The sequence below is a fragment of the Pterocles gutturalis genome, unplaced genomic scaffold, assembly GCF_000699245.1.
Source record: "Pterocles gutturalis isolate BGI_N339 unplaced genomic scaffold, ASM69924v1 scaffold36205, whole genome shotgun sequence".
Lineage (NCBI taxonomy): Eukaryota > Metazoa > Chordata > Aves > Pterocliformes > Pteroclidae > Pterocles > Pterocles gutturalis.
In genome coordinates this window covers 1-21,154 of record NW_010142039.1, presented here as the reverse complement: position 1 = coordinate 21,154, position 21,154 = coordinate 1, and the positions used below count along the sequence as shown (strand labels likewise).

The window sequence follows — 21,154 nt, the reverse complement described above, 5'->3', positions numbered from 1 at the left end:
AGGAATGCCACATACATGTTGCCTTTGGGTGTGCCAGGCTGGAGAGGTGCTTACGAAAGCCAGCCTTAGCCCGCACACGTCGAGCTGAGCAGTGCAGTCAGGTCCCTCAGCACTCCGCAGAAGGTGTGCTGGTGCAGTGTTGTGCGTCTACATGAAATCACATTGCTGCCTGCGATTAAACTGCTGCTTTCCTCACTTTGCTGCTAAAAGATGGAACTTTAATGAGGTCTGGGCTTCTGTGCTAGGGAAAGCGTGCTCAGGTGCCCACGCTACCTGTCTGTATGTCCTCAGCACCAGTCCGTACCCCTTGCTGCATGTCAGCTCCCAGCTGTGGGAGCGCTGTCTCAGTAGTAGCTGGTTTTCCCTCTTACTTGTGCTTTCAGCCCTGACCTGGCACTTAAGAAAGGGTGAGCGATGGTCTCAGCTTCCTATCACACTCACTGTGATGACTGTGGTTTGGGCAAATAACACAACTGGCTGCGGTCGGGCTCAGGACCTCACTGGTGGGGTGGATGCAGAGCGTTAGGGAGAACCTCTATGGAGGAAGCATGCGAGGTCCAGTTCGTCCTCGGCTCTCAATGAGAGTAACGACAAACTTGGGTTTCTGCGTGTGACCAGAGATTTGAGACAGGTCAGGAAGGTGACCAGTGCTCCCAGAGAAACCCCTGCACTCTCTTCCAGCCCATCTACGCAGGAGGTGCCTGTGATGACTTTGCTCTTCACGGGCCGGATGGGTTGCTCCCTCTTGAACTCCTCTGTCTTCTGCTCTTTACACCAACAGATTCTGCTTAGCGACTGCGCTCTTTTGTCTTTTTTTTTTCTAGAATAGACGTGAAAATCATTCTCCTGTGCCTTCTTTGTCACCGGACATTTGCCCACCAGAGCTCACCATCTCAGGTAAGAGTGCCGCTCTCGTTTTCTTTGTGTGGGTGACAAACACAGCCTCGGCTCCTCGGAACTGAGAATGCTGGAATTAATTTTGATCAGTGTTTATATCGCTGTAGTGGAATCTAACGGGGCGATAATGAGACTCAGCCCATGAGGAGAGAAGGAAGGCAGCAGCTTGGCTTATTCAACAGGTAGTAACTATGTCCATGTTTGTCCATAGTAGCAACATTCCTATACAAAGGCACTCAGAGGACTGAGGTATTCGTAGGACAGAGCTCCTTCTGTTCTCAGCATGCAAAGATCACGTCAGCCCTGCATCCAGCAGGTCCCACTGCAGGCAGCATTCCCTTCTGATGGGAACGGGTGGTTCTCAGAGACACAGCATAAAAAAGTGAATTAATGACAGTTGTGATGTACACGGCAGCCCTGGGCATTATACAGGCACTAAGGATGCCCTCAGTTGGTCAAACTGGGAAATTGCTTATACGTGTGATTAAATCACATTTCTCTCTACATCCAAGCTTCACTTTTTGCTTTCCATGCTGTGTTTTCTCTCCATGCTCTGAGTCCTGCACTGAGCTCTTAAATTCTGTGAGAGAGACCGACTCTGCTCACCCCATAGGATGTCAGCAGCCAGGGTGACCTCAAATCCCCCCACGGCTTCACAGGTCCCTTAGGAATGGCAGGAAACTTCAATAACCCCCATGATCCAGCGTCCAGGGAGATGACCTCCAGCAATACACCCCATATCCCTGCGATAGGAAGGTCACCTCTGCCCAGAGGAAACGATGGGCTTTCCCTAGCGAGTCCCCGGTGAGCACAGCCCATCGTCCTCATGGCCCCAAGTCCAACGGTCCTTCCTTCCCCATGCCCTGCCCCTCTTGTGAATCCCCGTGCCGTGTTGTAATTCCCATCTGGAAGGCTCAGAGCGAGCGCTGCACGGTAAATTGTGTTTAGTCCATACCTGGGAGGGAGCAGCCGGTGCTGGGCTGGCTGTGCGTCAGCACTCTCTCCAGGGACACTGGTCTCACCTTGGGCCAGCTCAGCAGGCTCCAGCCTCCACCCTCCGCGCTCTGCAGGGCAGAGACCCTGGGACAGGGACTGCCCTTGCTCTGTCCCCTCTGCCCCGAGCATCCTGCAGCCTGGATTTTGGGTAGGGTCTGAGGTGGCACCACCAACAGCCAGAGCTGCGGGTGCCGGGGAGCAAAGCCCTAGGTCATGTAGGGAATCCAGAGAATAGCAATGACCTAATCGCTCCCTGCCTTAGCCAGGGGATTTTATTACAGGCGGTTTTTTTAACGTGAAGTGCTGAGGAGGCTTTGTGTCAGTGTTGTCATCCATGAAAAGAGACAACTGGCTTTGTAAGAGCAGCAGCCAGGCGCAGAGCGTGGGCCAGCGACTGCCTCCCTGGGGGTGCCCGATGGATGCCCTGGATATCTCTGTGTCCGGAGCAGACAGCGAGCCACGTGGGGCTAATCCTGATCAGCCATGCGGTGAAGGGTAGCGGCTCTGCCCTTGAACTTGGCAAGTAAAGTGTTGGTGGCCGCTCCAGCTAACCCATTTATTACCTCTTGCCGCTTCCAGCTGCCGGCGTTAGCGGAGCAGATGAGTACCTGGATTAGGAGGACTGCACTCATGCAGCACCTCTGCTGCTCCTCGCTGCCTTCTCCTTGCATCCAGTCTCTACCTCAGCAGTCGAGGCGCGTGCAGTGAGAAGTGCCCAAGAGGTCCAGGAGAAGCGGTGTTACCAGGCAGGATGGGGCTTCCCGTGATGTTAACCAGAGCCCAGGCAGGTGAAAGAAATTGCTCCCTGGGCAAATCCTGTGCCACTGGCACGAGAAGAAATTTTGTCCCCAGACTGGGCTGATGGCTGGAGGGTAAACAGGCAGCAGGGCCAGGCAGCAGGCACAGTGATCCTGCACCTTGCTGAGTCTGGCAGGGAAGCTCCCGAGCCAGTAACGCTCGGAAGGTTTGGGGGGTTTTGGGGTGCTGGGGGATGCTGTGGGGTCTTGGGAGGTGAGGGTTGGGGAGATAAGGGAGTGTTTCGGCTTTTTTAGGGGTTCTTCTTGGTTTATTGGCTTCCAATGGCTCCAAGAAGCTCTGAAGTTGGAGTTGACAATGGCTTGGAGACCCTCAAGCCCTTGAAGATGAGGATTTGGGGGATTTGGGGTGCTGAGGGAGTCTACAGGGTCTTTGGAGGCAAAGGTTTGGGGAGAAAGGGGTGTTTGGGTTGTTGGTGGGCTCTTCTTGGTCTATTGAACCCAAATGGTCCCAAGAAGCCACAAAGTTGGAGTTGGCCATGGCTTGGAGATCCTGTAGGCTAGTAACGCCTTCTGCAGCCCTTTTCCCAGGGAATGTCATGGTTTTGCATGGACGAGGGTTAATGGTGATGGAAAAGGTGGGGTTCCTCCAGGGACGAAGGAGCACCAGTGCCAGGCCATGGTGCCCTGAACCATCTCAGCGGTGACAGCAGTGCTGGTGAGGATGCGCCAGCTGTCAGCAGCTGGCTCTTCTGGACTCAGGACAGCTTTGCACCAGCAAAGCAGCTGCCATTCCTGCCTCTTTCTCCGTCTGTGTCTGCCTCACAATGCATGTGGTTCTTTCTACCCAGAAACCCTGCCTGCCCAGCTGGGGAGAAAGGGTTTGAGGCTTTTTGCAGTCTTGGGGAGGGAAAAAGTCTTGCACTGGTGTTTTTCCACATAATTTTTAACCCGTCAATTCCCTTTTCCATGGGTGTTACGAAAGCCAAGGCTGCATCTTATAAAGTGTTGGGTTTCAGTTTTGCTTAATAAATTAGAGAGGACAATACCCAGGCAGATTTTTTTTTTTTTTTTCCCCACAAATCACCGTAACTGCAGACCCCAAGACTCCACAAAAATTAGTGACTGGACATTTCCAAAGTGCTGGCTTCACAGTCCTAGGTCCCTGGATGAAACATCCTATTTTAAATTGTTCAGAAGCCCAGTTTCAGTAAGGGTTTGCCCCAGTATCCAGTTTTTTCAACGGTGGCCCAGTTCAGCCTTCCAGGACTGGATTTAGTAAATCCTCGTCTTCGATTTTTGGCCCGCTGCACACACATTATATTGCACGCAACAAGAGTTATGAATTTTGCTTTGCAGGCACCTCTTTCCTCTACCCAACTGCTCTTCCATTAACATTTATTTTTGGTTTTTCAGCACCCACTTCAGCATCAAATCATAAAGCAGCTTCCGGCACCAAACCAAAAGTAGCGCTGGATCCCCACGTCCGGCTCAAGGATGGGAAACTGGAACTGGTAAGTGGAATGGGTCCTTCTCCCCAAAGCGAGGTCTCCTCTCCATCCTCTCCCAAGGTGCACTGTCCAGAAAATACTCCACTGGTGTTGTTACCGCCTCGCTTTGCCACATTATTGGCAAAGAACATAAGCCTATGTGAATCGTCTCCTTGTATTGCTTTTCTGTGGAAGAACTGATCAAGAATTTTCAGGTTTGATTGTTGCACCAGTGTTGCACTCAGGCATGTGAGGATCAGGCCAGGTACCAGCACGGGGGTCACTATGTTGCTTGGTTTTTGGATGGATTAAAAAATGCAAGCCTGAACAGAAATAGTCTAAGAGAACTACCCGCCTGTTTGCACAGAATAAAGCTGTAGCACTTGATCGGTGCTCTAACCTACACGTACACCATCCTCCACCAACCAGCCTGCGCCGGCGTAATTCCCCGTCACCTCTCTGGGGTGCCAGCTGGGGTGTGTTGGGAACAGCGATAGCACAGGCGATGGGAGCACAGAGCTCAGAACATTGCCTTCCTTATTAGCATCACACTACTCATATGCTACAATTAATTAATCTGATTTTTGAGATGGATGTATGAGTTAGACACCAAATTGTATTTATTACCAAGAGCCTGTGGGGAAAAAAAGGTCCCAGCTCTTCATCTGAGTCTGCTGGAGGTTGGGTCCAGCTCTAAAGGTAAAAAGGGAGAAGAGGATGAAGTGAAACATTCAAATTGTGTCCGAAGGTGCATTTAAACACACCTTGGCTCATCTTGGCTATTTCTCAATTCTATGGGGAGTACCAGAAGTCTCCTCCTGGCAGTTGCACCTCCCTTGGGCATCATGCCTTTGGCTCAGGGCTGTAGGTGCTGGCAGCTGCCCTCCAAACTTTCCGGTGCTGCTGTCGCTGCTGGGGTGACCTGGGGCAGGCTGGTGTGGGCGAGAGAAGGCTGAGACATGAGTTATCTCACCGAGGAGCCTGCCGGAACCGCTGCTCCTTTCATCAGCTTATGGAAAATATATTCCACTGGCACCAGCAGAAGGCAGAGAGCGGAGCCCGGCATTTGTTCACCCAGACCCTGGTGAGCAGCAGAGTTCCCTTTACAGGGTCTGTGCCACTGGTCTGGTTTTGGGGGGCATCTTCCGTCCTGGGTGCTGCTGGCATTGGAGCGGGTAGCATGGGGACACAGCCCCTTCTGCAGGGATGTCACCGAGGGCCCGATGCGATGAGCACCTGCTGCCACCCCATGGCAGGTCCAGCACTCGCCTCCCAGGAGGGCAGCACGCCAGCAGGAACTTTCCTTCCAAGCTTGCATAATTCTCCTAAAGCAGGATTTCAGATTTTTGCATTTTTGCAGGAATTTCTGCTCGTCATGGGTATAAAAGCAGCTCCTCTTTGGTGGGAGGAGTGGGGACACTTGGCTTCCCCTTTTAAAAACCAGTGTTATGAGCGGGCAGCCGCAGCGGTGCCAAGGTCAGGACTCACACAGCACAGCCTGAGATGGTTTTGGGGTGCCCCATGCCAGAAGCCAGCATCAACATCCCAAACCCTGGGAGCCTGCGGCACCGCCTTGCACAGGGGTGACAGGCAGGGGAGCAGGAGCTGGGACTCAGACGGGGCTCACGGGTGGTGCGGGAGAGCAGACGGGTCCCATGGACTTGCTGGGGACGAAAACGTGAGCCAGGGCTTGTCAGCAGCCCCTTGCAGGGGACCACGCAGGAGGTGCTGTGCTGAGCAGGAGCCCTGCGTGCAGCCTGGGACAGGCAAGTGGTTCACTCGGGCTCTTTCCCAGAGTCTGCTGAGCTTGGCTTTGGCTCTTAAAACCTCTTGCTGCTGCCAGCAGTGAAGCGGGGCTTGCACAGGTTTATCTGCTTCTGTGTGGTGCCCTGGGGTTGAACTGATGAATATCAGCAGAAGACAGAGAATCAGGCGTAATGAGAGAGCAAAAGGCTCAGGGGAGAAGGAAAATGTTTGAATGTCTCCTGTTGCCACGGGAAATACTCTGTGAATAGCTTTTATCTTCTCGGATCCAGACACAATTCCTGGGCAGTAAGAAACAGAGGAGAATCCTAGAATCATGGAAGGGTTTGGGTGGAAGGGACCTTAAAGCCCATCCAGTGCCACCCCCTGCCATGGGCAGGGACACCTCCCACCAGCCCAGGTTGCCCAAAGCCTCATCCAGCCTGGCCTTGAACCCCTCCAGGGATGGGGCATCCACAGCTTCTCTGGGCAACCTGGGCCACTGCCTCACCACCCAGAGCAGCTGAGCTTTTGGCAGCTGAGCCTTGCTACAGCTCCACTGGCTTTTGATAAAATTCCTGACAGTTTGTCGTACTCGCAAATCTGCTTGTAGTCTGTATAAAATGTTCTTGGCGGGATGTGAATGTGTACCTGTCTTTGGGAACACACATTCCTGTACACGTGTAGGAAAGGAGAGACTGGAAATCCAGCCCAAGCCTGCTCCTATGGGAGATGCTGCCTGGAGAGTCACCTCCAGGAGAAAACCCAGCACCAAGTGTTTTCCCAGCACCTACTTCAAAGGGTTGCTTTTCCAGTATTTTTTTTTTTTAAGGCTCATTGTTTCTGCTCAAGGTCCTGCAGTATCTCGGTCTGGATGTGACCGAGGAGAAGAAGAGGCAGCTACGACAAACCTTGACCACGGACTCGCAGGGGACGGTGGCCTACGGAGGTGAGCGGGCAGCTCCGCACGGGGCGGGCTTTTCCACTTCTGGGTAGCTTTGCTGGAGGCTGAGACAGGAGAGAGGCAGGTAAGACACCCACCTGGATAGTGACTGAGCCTCAAAACAGCTGAGAAAATTCAGAAATGCAACAGATGGCTTTTGATAGAGGCACACACAAAAGGAGAATTAAAAAAAAGTCAGTGCAAGGTCACTTGCCAAGCAAGAGCTGGCCAGAGGACATGCAGAAAATAAAAGCCTGCTCTGCTTTCTGTGACCTGCCAGAGCATACCTGGCCTGCAGAGTCTGCTGCCCAGAATTTGGGTTTTTTTTTTCCACAAAAACTCAAAGCCATCAGCACTGTCCCCACCAGAGAGAACAGGCTCGCAGAGCACAACGCCTCATGGACAGACGTTGTTCTGCAGAGCAACGGGATACAGCTCCGTGCACCTCCTAAGAGCAACCGGCTTTGTAGGTGTGGGAATGGAATAAGGATGATTTGGGGTATTCAGCAAATGTGCTGGCAGCAAAGATGCTGCTTGTGCAGAAAGGGTCTGGCCCCTGCTGCAGCCCAGGGGCTGGGGACTGGAGGGGCTGGGACCCCTGTCCCACGCAGCCCCTCGCGTCGTGCTTTCCTCCACAGCTGAAAGCAAAATGAATCTGGGTTTTCAGACTTGTCAATTTAACACCTTTTCCAAGTGCTGAAGTCATTGAGTTGGGTTTTCTTGTTCAAATTGGCAGCATGAGAAACGCCAGCAGGCAAGCGTGTGCCTTGTGTCAGAGAAATGTGGGTTTGGCTTAAAATGTTAAAACTTTGAGAACAACAGTCCTGAAAAATCCACTGTGAAAAAAAAATATATATATCTATTTTAATAAAGTTTATTTTTTTAAAATTGGATAAGAAACAAGAGTCTGGTAAAGCCTGTCAACAAATTATTTAAGCTTGATGGGGTTGCCAAAGAGCCCAGGAGTGTTAGAGAAGACTTTGGCATCTCCAAACCCACTCTGCGTGGCAGCCAGTGGATGTCCCCAAAATCAGTGGCATTTTCCCCTAACACACAGAGCCATTCTCTTTTAGCCCAGTAAAAACTTCTTTTTTTTCCTCACAGATCTTCTCCAAGCACTCAGGGACGTGATGCAGGAGGAGCTGGACGAGGCTGGGCTGGATTCCAGCTCCATGCTCTTCACGCAGCATGAAGTGGCCAGTTTGCTGGATACGTCGGCTTTTCACTCGCCGGTCAGTCTGTCCAATGCTCTTTTACATTGTGTTCATTAACCTGCTACATGAAATCCATAAAATCCTGAGATGGGAAAAGCTAAATTACCATTTTCTGGTTGTTTTAGAGTTAGAAAGAGAAGGCAGAACTATGCATTGATTGATTTGATTATACGAAATTCCATAAAAGACCTCAAACTTCTCATTTTTAATAAGGAAATAATATCTGCGGGATGATAGGAAGGAAGCAGCCTGGCAGTGATACAGAAGGAAAATTAGCCCTAATTAATCAATTCCAGCTATTTTCACGTTGTTCCCAAAATGCAAATTCACGGTAGTGTGGCTATTCCAGCTATGTCAGCGATCAGAGAGTGAAATCCTGTGGGGTGAAAAAAACTCCTGCAGTTGAATTATTTAATGTGCCTTTTGATCTGTTGCATAAAAACGCCGACTCCTTTTCAAAGAGATTTTGATTCATCGTTATTCTGGGAATGGAAAACATTACTCCTGCCATGTAGCCCCATGCTTTTGGTAAATTAGCACAAGCAGTGCATGATGCTGTCTGTCCCTCTGCCTTGCAGACCTTTGACTCTCCCAACTGCAATGGCACCGAGGAGCTGGAGCAGCTGCAGCTGGAAATGATGGATCTGCGGCAAGAAGTCCGAAGGCTAAAGGTGGAGCCTCTCTTCTGAGCAGATTTCTTGGCTGGTGCCTTCTGCCATAGCTCGCTGTAGTCGTACACGAGGGTAATGGTGGAGCCTGTCCCTCTTAAGAAGTCACCAGTTTGCATTCTGTGCATTCCTCCTTCCAAGGAGGCTCCCACCCTTGGCTCTACTTAGTTGCCTCTTTCTCACTCTCAACCTCAAATCAAAACTTCTTTGTACCGAAAGTATGCAGTCCCTTTGTAGCAGTGAGTAAATATATTTAAAAATACAAAAACGTGTCTCACAAATAATTCAAGCTCATAAATAACAGAAGCACTGCCTGCCCTCCCATCCTGACCTGGCTGCAGATCGCCGGCACGGCTGTGAGCACCGCGGCTGTGTCCGGGCGGGTTTCTGCAGGTGTGCGGGTCTCAGCCCAAAAACCACCATGGTGGGGAGAGTGCACCCCACTGCTTCTGTGCTGTGTTATTGTGGTGTGTAGGGGCTACAAGACCAGGGGATCTTCTAGAGAATGTCCTACCGCTTGTTGCTTCTAATCCGGTGAAAATATTTTCTCTAGTCTCTCCTGAAAGAGGTGGAGAACAGCAAGAAGTCGATGGAAGATGAGCTTCAGAGGCTGAACCAGGTTAGTGAAGAGATCGCTGGGGACCCTGGGGGGGGTTTGGTGGTTGGGGGCTTAAGGGGGATGTGGTGCATGGATCAGAACTTCTCGCTGCTTCCAGAAAGCCCTGGGCTTCCTCTCCGAGAACCGGACGCTGCACAGCAAGCTGCAGATGGCCGAGGTGGTGCAGAGACAGGCTCACAGCGCGGAGCAGGACTATGAGGAAGTCATCCACCTGCTGGAAGCTGAAATTGCAGAACTGAAGATGCAGTTGGCAGGGAAGAAAGCAAAACACGCCTCTGAAATAGAGGTAATGCAACCCCTCCGCCTGGGAAAAAACCCACAGCCCTCCTGTCCCCCCTTCTGCACATTCCCCTCCTTCTATTTATAAAGGAGAAAATGCACGTAGCACATACATCATCCATTGTGTGGCCACAAGGCCAGCACAGTCTCTGGGTCTGTGTTATAATCTGTATAATTTTCACTGTCCATCCCAAAAGGACCATGGCTTTCTGCTTGTAGCAAATGTCATAAATTGATGCTTCCAAAAGCCAAGGCTGGAGCCTCACCATCACATTTCTCTTCTTCCTCTGACCCCGGCGCAGGAGGACATCCTGGAACTGAAAAGACAGTTGTCCCTGGCTGACGGCCAGTTACGAAAATCAGAAGTCTCACGGAAGCGCCTGGAGATCTGCAATAGGAAACTGCTCCTGTTTGTGCAGGTGAAGTGCTCAACCCCTCCCGGTGCTGGTGGCAGCCCTGTGGCCTCTTACCTTCAGGCTGATTTTGCAAGTCCAAATAACTTCCTGCTCCATAAGCAAAAGATGGGTTTTTTAATTCTGTCTCATTCTAAAATGTCCCTGTCTGTTGGTTAGGAGAAACTCAGGAATGAGCTCATATATACTCATATACCCAAGAGCTATGTAAACGCCGCGGTGCAGGTTTTGCTGGGCAGCTCTGCTGTCCCTGGTCCCCTTGTGATGCTCTGGTTGAGGAACTATGTTTCCTGCTCCATAAGCAAAAGATGGGTTTTTTAATTCTGTCTCATTCTAAAATGTCCCTGTCTGTTGGTTAGGAGAAACTCAGGAATGAGCTCATATATACTCATATACCCAAGAGCTATGTAAACGCCGCGGTGCAGGTTTTGCTGGGCAGCTCTGCTGTCCCTGGTCCCCTTGTGATGCTCTGGTTGAGGAACTGTGTTGGACAGGTTGTCCAGAGAAGCTGTGGATGCCCCATCCCTGGAGGGGTTCAAGGCCAGGCTGGATGAGGCTTTGGGCAACCTGGGCTGGTGGGAGGTGTCCCTGCCCATGGCAGGGGGTGGCACTGGATGGGCTTTAAGGTCCCTTCCAATCCAAACCATTCTGTGATTCTGTGATTCTATGACATGATGGTGGAAATCATGCAGTTTAGCCTTCCCTTTGTATAACCAGACAGTTGGTTCTCTACACAACAAATGTGAACTTGAAGAATGGGTTTGCTCTTCCAGTGCTTTTTTCCCCCCCAGATTTCCTGCAAAATCACACCCGTAATTGCTTTAGTCTTTCAATTGACTGTTCTTCCACTTCCCTACCTGTAGCAGGAACACAATTAATTAGTAAACTGGCCAGCACGGGATCGATAATATTCAGTAAATCTGCTACGGCTACTAGCAGCCTGTCCCAAGAGCTCCTGAAATCAACAGGAAACAGTGGCGTGAACGGAAGCGCAGATGCTGTGTGCTCTTGCTTGGGAGAAGGAAGAATTAAAATGCCTCTAGAGCTGCAGCACTGCGTGCTGGTGCCTGTGCCGTTTGGGGTCAGGCTCTGGAAATGGGTTTGACTTGGCCCCAGGGTCAAACATCACAGGATTTTGACCACTGGAGCAAAATATCTTCCTTTTTCATCCATGCCTCAGCAGCGTTTGAGAATTTACCTAACCGTGCACGGTCATGAGAGCTTACACGTGCAGGGACAATCCAGAAACTGGGGATTGCTAGCAGTGATGATCAAGGCTCACTGAAACATAGCCTGCAAAATTGTTCTTTGGAAGAGTATTTGTATGTTGCATTTCAGATATTTTAGTGTTGGCATTGAAATGCATCATTTGGATGTGTCTGTGTATTTGCACAGGCTGCGAATGTTGCTTGGGTTGCAAAAGGCCTTGAGATATTTGCTTCAAGGGCAATGAATAAGCAGAAGCTGATTACTGTCATATTAAATCTGATCACCAGGAAAAACCCATGGGGTTTGTTCTCAGGAATTATTCATTCCTACAAGTTTGAGGCCTTTATTTTATCTTTTTGTTTGTTTGTTTTTTGTTTTTTTCACTGCATGGCAGAACGTCCACAAGGTCCTGAGCACACCCTGTCATTTACCAGATGAGAAAAGGTAGGAGATGGCTTCTGGGCATCTTGAACAGGAACATGAAATGTCCTTTTCTGACCTTTCTCAGGGGAAGGTGATTCACACGTAACTTACCCAGAGTTTTTAAAAATCCTGATGCTTTGGAAGTGAAACCACCGGGGAAAGATGATCTGGAGGCTGCTGGTGGGCTGGTATTGGGGGGACTGGCCTCTGTTCATGGGTTTTTGGGGAGTGAGGAGGTGAAACACTCCTGGTTAAGTTGCTCTTGTTAGCAGAGACCATAAGCAGGTGGTTTCAAAGAAGCAGAGTTTTGACCCACTTGCTTTTCCCAGCATACACCAGGCTTTTTGGCTTTAGGACCACGTCCTTTTATATCAGCAACTGCAGAAACTGATAGAGTGTAAGCAAAGAGCTAGGAGGACTCTCCAGTAAGAAAAGAGCTAGGAGGACTCTCTACTCCATGAATGGTTTCAGAAAACGAGTTCAGGCTCCTGGACTCCCCTCCAGCCTGAACTTATCTCCTATCACTTGGAAAAAAAAATGTATCACAGTTTTATGAGTATTTTTAATTGATTAAATCATTGAAAGGTCACTGTCCCATTGACAGACCAGCACCTTTAAAAATGTTAGTTTTTAAGAATGGAAAAACGAAAAAAAGGAAAAACGCTTTTGAGAAATTCTAAAAAACCCTTTGATATCTGTCTGTAACACAACAATGCAAGTATGTCTGAAAGAGAGTCCCCTGTGCTGCTGAGCGATCAAAACACAACCTCCCCCCCCCCGAATTTACACAGAACACCCTTCACAAGGGGCTGGCCAGGACTGTCAATCACCATTCTATGATAGAAGTATTGATGGCACTTTCCATATTTATAAGAGTCAAGAGTGAAACAGAAGAGGATAGAACAGACGCAGTCTCAGATACATCTCTTCCATCTTCAGATCTGGTTGACCTTTTGCTATCAGAAGCTAAAGAACTGTTAGCGCCAATCCTCTCCAGCAAAGACGGTAAGCCCTGAATTAACTGGAGAAACCTGAAAGCAGACAAGTCGCGAGGATGTCTGTTAGAGTTATTTACAATTTCCGCCACCTTGCCTATTTTTTGCCACACCAGTTGAGCCTCCCAGATGTGTACCTGACTCTCTCATGCTAACCCAGATGTATTTGCCCTCCGTGCATCCATGTGACTCATCTTTGAATCTGAAATGCAGACTCACAGTGTGAGGAGTCAAAGGGTGTGCCTTGTGCCCAGGGCCAGAGGAAAGGCATTTATCCAGGGAAAAAAACTCAAACTAACAGGCAGGAGGATGTTTTCACAGAATCCTAGAAATGCTGGTTGAAAGGGACGGCTGGAGGTCAGTCCTACCTTCTGCTCCAGGTAGGACCACCACATGAGATGGGATTTCCAGCGGGTTTCGCCAGCTGTGCTCTCAGCCTCTGAGGACGGAGATCCGCAGCCTCCTGGAGAATGCGTTCCGAGCTGCGTTATGCTCTGTGAAAAAGATTTTCCTAGCATCTAGTACGAACTCCCCCAGGTGCAACCGGCAGCCACTGCCCCCGGTCATATTGTCTGCCACTGCCAATAAGAGTTTGGCTCTGACATCTTTCTAATTGCCCTTGAAACAGGCGTGGGTGCTGCGAGATTGCCTCTCAGCCTCCTCTTTGCCAGGCTAAACAAGCCCGGCTCCCCCCGCCCTCCCCAGCCTCCCCTCCTGGGTTCTGAGCCCCAGGGCTCCCTTCGCTGGACCCTCTCCAGTTTCTCAGTGGGTTTGAAGCAGAGATCCAAACCGCTGTTGCACCATCAGGTGTGACAACAGCAATGCTGAGTCAAGGGGAATTGCAATCTCCCCGCTCCCTCTGCGTACAAGTCAGCCCGGACTCCCTTCCACTCCTGTGTCTGGGGATGGGAGAAAATAATCAGAAAGGTGTCGAGCTCCATGGGAGTCTGAATTAACTCTCCCAGTCTGGGACTCTGAGCTGAGCCCGTGAGCCAGAAACACTTCTTGGCAGCAGTGATTTGACCCCGCTTGTCTACTTCCATGCAAAAGGAGAGTTGATGATCTCCTTCGTGTCATGATCGGGTGACCGTATGGCCCCAAATATGTGTCCAGTCTCTACTCTTGGATGCTATTCACCAACCACACATGGCCATGGTCCAGCATTGTCCTTGTCCCAAAGCACAAGAAGACACAAGGAAAATAATTGTAAGCTTTAAGGAGCACCTCCGATATATGAGCGTGTCAGCGTTTTCAGAGTTCCTGCATCATTTAAATGTGCATTATCATAATGTAGCAGTGCTGCTTGCATCGGGCATGTTTTCTAAGCCTTCACTTGCTCTGTGCTTACATTTGCAGCTTTGCCGTGTGACAGGGACCAGTGCCTGCCTGCTGAAGGAATCCCTAATTACAAGGAGTAGGTATCAAAACTTCTGTGGTCTGTAATTTTTTCAAATACACATACTAAAAATTCCTGTTGGGTTTGTTGGGGTTTTTAGTTGAAATTTTTGCTTGACAACTTTTAACCAGATAATATCTAGTAGAGGTCTCCAGATGGCCACGTCAGAGAAATACATCCCTTCCTAGACAGCAAGAGACTCCCCACCCTGCACAGTGAAGTACGGTGTGAATCCCTGGATCTCTCTTTGGTTTTCTAAAATGTTCTTTTTCCTTCAGGCTAGAAGGGAATTTCCAGTTCTGTGGCTTGCCTAGCTGGCACATTTATAGACCACTGTGAGTTCTGAGTAAGGGAAAAATCCTCACGGAATGTGTTAATCTCTTATGTTGTGGTATAACATGCGAGGTCCTAGCAAAGGAGGACAGGACAACATGGTTGGGACCTTCAGTATCTTCAGCCTTTTAAGAGGTTTTAGGGAAATTCTTATGTTTAACAGAGCCATGTCCTAAAGGGCACTTTGAGACCTAAAGGTCTGCTACCACTGTCTTAGCTGATCACCTTAAGCCAGCCCGAGCACCTGCTAGCACAGTTTTTTAGTGAGGTACCAAGGAGACATTTGCAAACCATGATTTCAAGCTTATGAAAAGCATTTTCAGACAGAACAGACAGCCAGTACAATCCCCGAGCCATGTAAGATCCGTGGCCTCCTCTTTTCTTTCCTAAATAATCAGTGTTGTCTTCATGTTCTCCTATGTGTCCTTTTCCCAAACGACACCAAACGGATTTCTCATTTTCAGCCATCTTCATCAGAAGACCACGTGGCCCCCTCCTCCAAGCCAGAGCAAGAGCGATCAACCGCAGCCACCAAGTCCAACCCACGAACTGCCCAAGAAGCCGACATAAACCTCCCAGGGCTTGCTCGTGCTCCCAACGGCGACTGTCCATCACACGCTGCTGCTGTGCCGGGAGATGGGAAGGACACACCACGGGTGCTTCAGCTTCCAGGCAAACCAGACTGAGACAGAAGCTTTCTAACATGAGACTAATTCTTCCTGACCACCCAAGACTTTTTCAGCAACCCCCTGCGTGTCTACCTCTGCGTTATCGTACAAGGCTATTTTTGCTCACGGTTTTGCAGCTTTATAGGAAAAATATTTTCAAGAGGCTACAAGGGCCTGGATTTCACTGGCAGCCTTTTAGGGCTTGTATCCTGGGTAGTGAGAGGAGCATGAACTCACCCAAGAGACTCGGGGGTCTCCAACAGATTCCTTTTGGTATTTCATATGGAAAACCAAAGTATATTTAGTGACTGTAATCAAAGCAGCTTAATCTGTAGCATCCTAGCTGTCTTGGGATAGGTACATCTCTTGTTCTTCTTTTTGTATAGCTTATCCCAGCTGCAACGCTTGGAATGGAAAGCACCATCTCAGCTAGCTGGAGAAAAAGAGTGCAGAGACAGCCAGCTGTATGCCACCGGTGACAGTGTGCTGGACTCCCTGGAACGCAGGAGAGGACACGGTGAATATATCCCAGTAACGGCCCCCAGTGTCACTTGGAAATTAGATACGATCCAAGATTGTACGTGGTTAGCAAAGAACGAGGTAGAGATCCGAGATGAAACGGTCTGGAAAATAAAATGGAAACACTGCTGACAAGGCGTTTGCTTTCAAGGTTCTGGCTGCAGTTACTGTGTTCAGTGTCTCTGAGATAAAGACCCTGCCTGAGTCCATTTTCTTTCTTCCCTCTTATTTTGCCAGCTGGTAGCAAGATGCATTGAGGAGTTGCAGGGAAATGGGGTGCATTCTGGCTTTTACACAGAACTATTACCATTACTTCAAATCTCCTTTGGGGGGGGCGGCGGTTCAAGGCATGTGGCTCCTTTATAGCCTAAAATAAAAGCTTAGGAAAAAACATGACCCTCACCAGTAGCTACTGTACTTGAAGATATCACTGCACTGCTAAAACAGTAACTGTGTGGTGAAACTTCACAGTCACATAAATAACCAGTCTGGAATTTTGGTTAAACTTGATTTCATAGCTCAGGGTAAATTAAATCTTTTGTATGCATGCCTCAGAATACAAATTAAAGGGCTTCTTTTAAAAGGATACATAGTTCTTTGGACTGTTCACAAAGAATATTCCCAGGAAGGAGATACTTTCAAAAAATATTAATTTTGGGATACCCTGCGGTTAATAGCTTGTTCCCCCGTGCTCTCTGCTTCGATGGAATGATAGTAAATACTGACGTTAGTCGCGGGTTTAGCCCCATGGGTTTTTTCTCATCCTCGTGTGTTTTATAGACAGGGCAAAGCTGCAGGAAGACAGGGAAGAGGTGCACTGAGCAAAATCCAGTCTCACCAGTCTGGCCTACCCTGTCGCTGGAAAAACATCTCCCGTTCCCCTGAGGTTAGTACGGCAGATACTGATCTGCTCCTGTCTGCAAAAGCGTTTGGCTGGAGGTTGCATCCTGGGGAGATGACTCCACCCCCCGCTTGCCACGCTGGCCAGAGAACAGTACAAACGAGACTTTGGGGAGTAGCAGGTCTTCTGTATCATTACGGATACCCAACGGCACCTAAGAAACATCGTAGAAAAGGGACAAGCTGTGGGGAAAACAGAACTATTTAAGCCAAATTTTAATCTTGTGGAAGTCAACAGGAGTTTTGCTACCAACTCCCCAAAATGTGGAATTTTCTCAAAATATGAGTATTGAACTCCCAGAGTGCTGGAAGGGCACAGCCCAGTGGGATCGGTCCCGTCCCAGCAGGGATCAGTTACGGGGTCTAAAAGAATAAACTCGATGCTCCTTCCACAGTCAAGTGATTTGTATTTTAATGTCCCAAGAAAGAAGATTTTGTATAAAAGTATCACGGTGGGTGAGGGCTTGGATGAGTGTCCCGGGTTCAACTGAGACTTTGAAAAAGCCCAGACAGTTCTGTGCTCCCAGCTCCCTGGCAACTTCTTTGAAAAAGAAATCCTCCAGGTTCCTACCAGCCTCTGGAGATCCTTACATCAAGCAAGAACCCAGCACTGTGTGCTTTCCAAAGCAGTCATGTTTAACTTAACTGGTTTCCATTAATTCCTTTGAATTTATCATGTTCCTCTCGCCTTTGCTTCAAGCACAGAAAACTCTCCCCTCTCTATGAATAGCGTTGTTACTAACCGCTACCTTTTCAGAGCAACGTTGAAAGCAAAGATATGATGAGAGTTGTGCTCCTGGAGGTGATGTTGATTTCGGTGACCCAGAATAACAAACCCGTGTCACGCTTTACTCCCAGGCAAGTGGAATCAGGCAGAACTCAGCAAGTCAGGGGGTGACGTCTCCTTATGCAGCGACCAAAAGGCGAAAAGGGAAATGCAGAAAGGAACAAACAGCACAGAAAAAGAAGTCACAGAATATGGCATTTAAACAGGATGCATTTTCTTTATCCGGGTCCTGTCTAGCACTCTTGCAGAAAGCTGAATTTTATCTTCATTTTCAATATTATAGCTTGCTGGTAAGGTTGTGGAGATATGCTGCATCTGTCTACGAGGGTCCCAGTACAACCAAACAGAAATGAGGAGGGGTATTTCTGATAAAAATTAGTCCTGCTTGGTATCAGATCTTCCTGTGTGGATAGACGGAAAATGGCAAGTATTTTATGAGCCAGCGGGGAAAATGCAAACTGTCCCCATAAATGGACATTACAGACCGTGTTCAATGTGTATAAACTCATAAAGATGCATTTAAGGACCACCAGTGTGGTCGGCTGTTGACCTGGAAGCTTTGGGGGTTAAACATCACTGATGCAATGGTTTGATTTTGTATTTTTCTCATGCAAAGCAGAAATTCGCTTCTTATCTGTTGGTGAGTCAGAAGTTGGGAGATTTTTTTCTAGCAAATAAACCAAACCAAGACATGATTATCTATTTTAACAGCTGCAGGAGAAGGGAAGGTGGGGCAGCTAGTCACCTGGGCATTATCTTGAAAGGTGAATGTTGCAGAGAGCCATTAGCACGCTGTTTATCTGCAGTCTGATGGGGAAGGTAACCGAATCTGCTGTAAATGTGCCAGACTAGAGCTCACTAGATCTCCAGTTTCGTCTTTGCCTGTGATCTCTGCCATCTCACTGTGTGACCTTGAGTGGCACGTTCCAGCTCAGTTTTGCACCAAAAAAAAATGGGACTGATGATATCGGCTTATTGGAGTGGCATGGGGCAGGCAAAGCCCCAGGGACCCAGAAGATACGGGGCACAACCTTCTGCCACTAAAGGATCTGGCGGATGGTTGGTATGAGGTACTGCTGACCTGCATTTTCCGTGAAGAAAGCCTCGATATTTTAACTTTCGCTGGCTCTCAAAACAACAGATCCAACTTTTTGCTTAGCTTTCATGAAACAGAGCTAGGTTAGGGGCTAAAAGGTTTCTCTACAGAGATGCAGAGGTGAAAGCGAGCCCTGAACACTGCTGCGGAGGAGACTGGCCTGTCTTCCCAGTGCCGGAGGCTGCAGAGCCTTCTCCTTCGCCCAGCTCCACTCAGCGACACAGGCTGGACCAAAGCCCAGTTCTAGAGAGTGGAAATACACTTCCACACCGCTTTCAATATGGCTCTAAAAAAGCAGGTGAACTTTGCTGTTGAATTTTTAAAGAGACTCTTTAATGTTTAAACAGTGCTGATTTTCTAAGGGATGCTGAACACGTGTGAAAGAGGGCTGGAAGCACCTCCGTGTGCCGACGTGGAAAGGGTTGGGCTGGCCGTGCGGTGCTACCCTTCCGCTACACCATGGTCCTCCTCCTGCACAGGGCTCAGTCTACCCCAGCACCGCCAGGACAGACCACAGAACTGGAATCATAGCATCACAGAATGGTTTGGGTTGGAATGGACCTTAAAGATCATGGAGTTCCAACCCCCTGCCATGGGCAGGGACACCTCCCACTAGCCCAGGTTGCTCACATTGTCTGGCCTCACTGACTACAGCCTTGCCACAAACCTCCTTTGAAACTTCTTCAGAGGTCAGCTGCTTTCAGAATAAGGTAAAGAGGAATGTCAACACCATGAACAACCCCTGCAAGTTTTTTTCTGCACATGATGCACTAGCTCACTTGAATTTCTGTTTTTTTGAGATTTACACCCACAGATGAGGCAAGAGAGTTGAGAGGAAAAGATCGTTTGCAGTGAAAAGCCTTTGGTAATGGGGGAAGTGGAGGCTGAATGGTATCTCCAGCCCAGACGTCCTTCCTGGCAGACGTTGTCCTTTCTAACTGCAGAGACTGGCAGGAGTTCCTGGGCTGGGCTGCTATGGGGGTGAGAACTTCTTTCTGAGCAGCTCCCACGAGAAATCCTGAGGGCTGAATGCCAGCCCTTGCGGCAAGCACCCGGTCCGGGGGGGTGGAAGGATAGCAAGAGAATTCATGGCCCTTGGGAACGCCAGGGGAGAGCTGGCTCTGTGTCAGGGGAAAAGGGAGCCTACCGACATCAGGGAATGCCAAGGTGACCTTCTGGTAGCAGGAGAAAACATATGTTGGAAAATGGGAATTATAGTCAGGGCTGCCCAGCAGACGAAAGGGTGGGATGCTACTCACCAAAATCTCGACCAGCTTTTATGACTAGAACAAAAGGAAAACTACCGTGATTAGGTCACAAAGTAGTAACGGGCTGGTGTAAGTCTTGTAGCAAGAGGGTGGAAATAGTATTTTTTTTTCTTCTGTTTTCTCTGAGGAAATTTAACAGTGATTGAGGAATGGGAGAGAAATACCATTTATCTGAAAAAACCCAACATTCTGAATGGGAAAAGTCAGCATTTATTTATAAAGTGTATGTAGATGTTGCAAGCCTTGGATAACTTTGTGGCTTTTGATGCCCGGCTGTTCTGCGAAGGAAAAGCTGCCTGCTGACTCCATGGGCTGCAGCCTTGAGTGCTTTGACATTTGATGTCTCTGTGGGCTCGTTGTTTACAGAGCAGGTCTCCTTGGTCTGAGATAGCAGAACATTTCAGGAAATATTGCTGATTAGAAATAGGACCGCAGCTTCCTGAAATGCCTGCCCAGATAAGGGGACGCTCTACAGCTAGAAGCGATAAGGAGGCAGGAAAAGAAAAAGCAGCAGTAACTGCGACTGCAATGCTTTTCAATAACATCATGCAAAGAGGCATCTGGTCCCTAGGGAGATGTTGAAATGAGGCTCTGAAGGCGTAAAACACCCCCAGGCTGGTCTCCCACATGTCTCTCCTCCTCCTTGGTGCCACATGCTCCTCCTGCCCCAGGACCATGTGCCTGCTTGGCAGCTCTCTCTGCCACCTCAAGGAAACCGCAGCATGGGCAGGAAAAGCCCTCAAGAAGAGCCACGTCCCCAGGACCCCTGCCAGATGGTGACAACTCTCTGCTACGGCATCTTTCCCCAGCACACGGCTTGACAGGCAGGGTTGGCTCTCACCCTGCGCTGCGAAGCACAGGGCAAGTGCCATCTCCCACAGGTTTGTGAAACAACGTACAGATTTTCAAAGATGGTGGGAGAAAAAAAGGCCAGGAGGTGAGAATGCAGCCCAGCACCCTCCTCAACACCACTTATCTGGATGAATGCCTTTACCTTGTCGGGATAATTCAGTTATGGGACCATTTGCTCAAAGTGTAAGCTTATAGCTGTGTAATAAGTTGTGTAATACATCAAACCCCCATCCAATGCAGCGATGGAGCTCAAGAACCGAGGTGAGCGGATATCTCAGCAGGCAGCTCGCGCAGGCCTGACCCACCCTGTGAGGAGCAGGGCTGGGCCTTGTGCGGGAGCTGCAGCTGGGCCTCCTCCAGCCCAGCCTTCTCCTCAGGAGCTGTTAAGCTTATAGCTGTGTAATAAGTTGTGTAATACATCAAACCCCCATCCAATGCAGCGATGGAGCTCAAGAACCGAGGTGAGCGGATATCTCAGCAGGCAGCTCGCGCAGGCCTGACCCACCCTGTGAGGAGCAGGGCTGGGCCTTGTGCGGGAGCTGCAGCTGGGCCTCCTCCAGCCCAGCCTTCTCCTCAGGAGCTGTGGCCCGGCCTCCTCCAGCCTAGCTTCTCCTCGGGAGCTGCATCCCGGCCTCCTCCAGCCCAGCTTCTCCTCGGGAGCTGCTGCCCGGCCTCCTCCAGCCCCGCTTCT

At 49.5% G+C, this 21,154-nt stretch overlaps 1 protein-coding gene across 1 annotated transcript in view; it reads left to right on the top strand.

Moving 5' to 3' along the window:
• The window catches only part of LOC104469653 (syntaxin-binding protein 4-like), a gene marked incomplete at both ends in the record, with an annotated part of 24,089 nt that extends 14,478 nt beyond the window's left edge, over positions 1-9,611 (top strand). The window contains 5 exons of the mRNA XM_010084239.1: positions 6,734-6,830; positions 7,929-8,056; positions 8,617-8,709; positions 9,260-9,325; positions 9,423-9,611. Coding sequence (XP_010082541.1) covers positions 6,734-6,830; positions 7,929-8,056; positions 8,617-8,709; positions 9,260-9,325; positions 9,423-9,611 — 573 coding nt within the window. The remainder of the gene's footprint in view (positions 1-6,733; positions 6,831-7,928; positions 8,057-8,616; positions 8,710-9,259; positions 9,326-9,422) is intronic.
• Between the last annotated feature and the right edge of the window lie 11,543 nt (positions 9,612-21,154).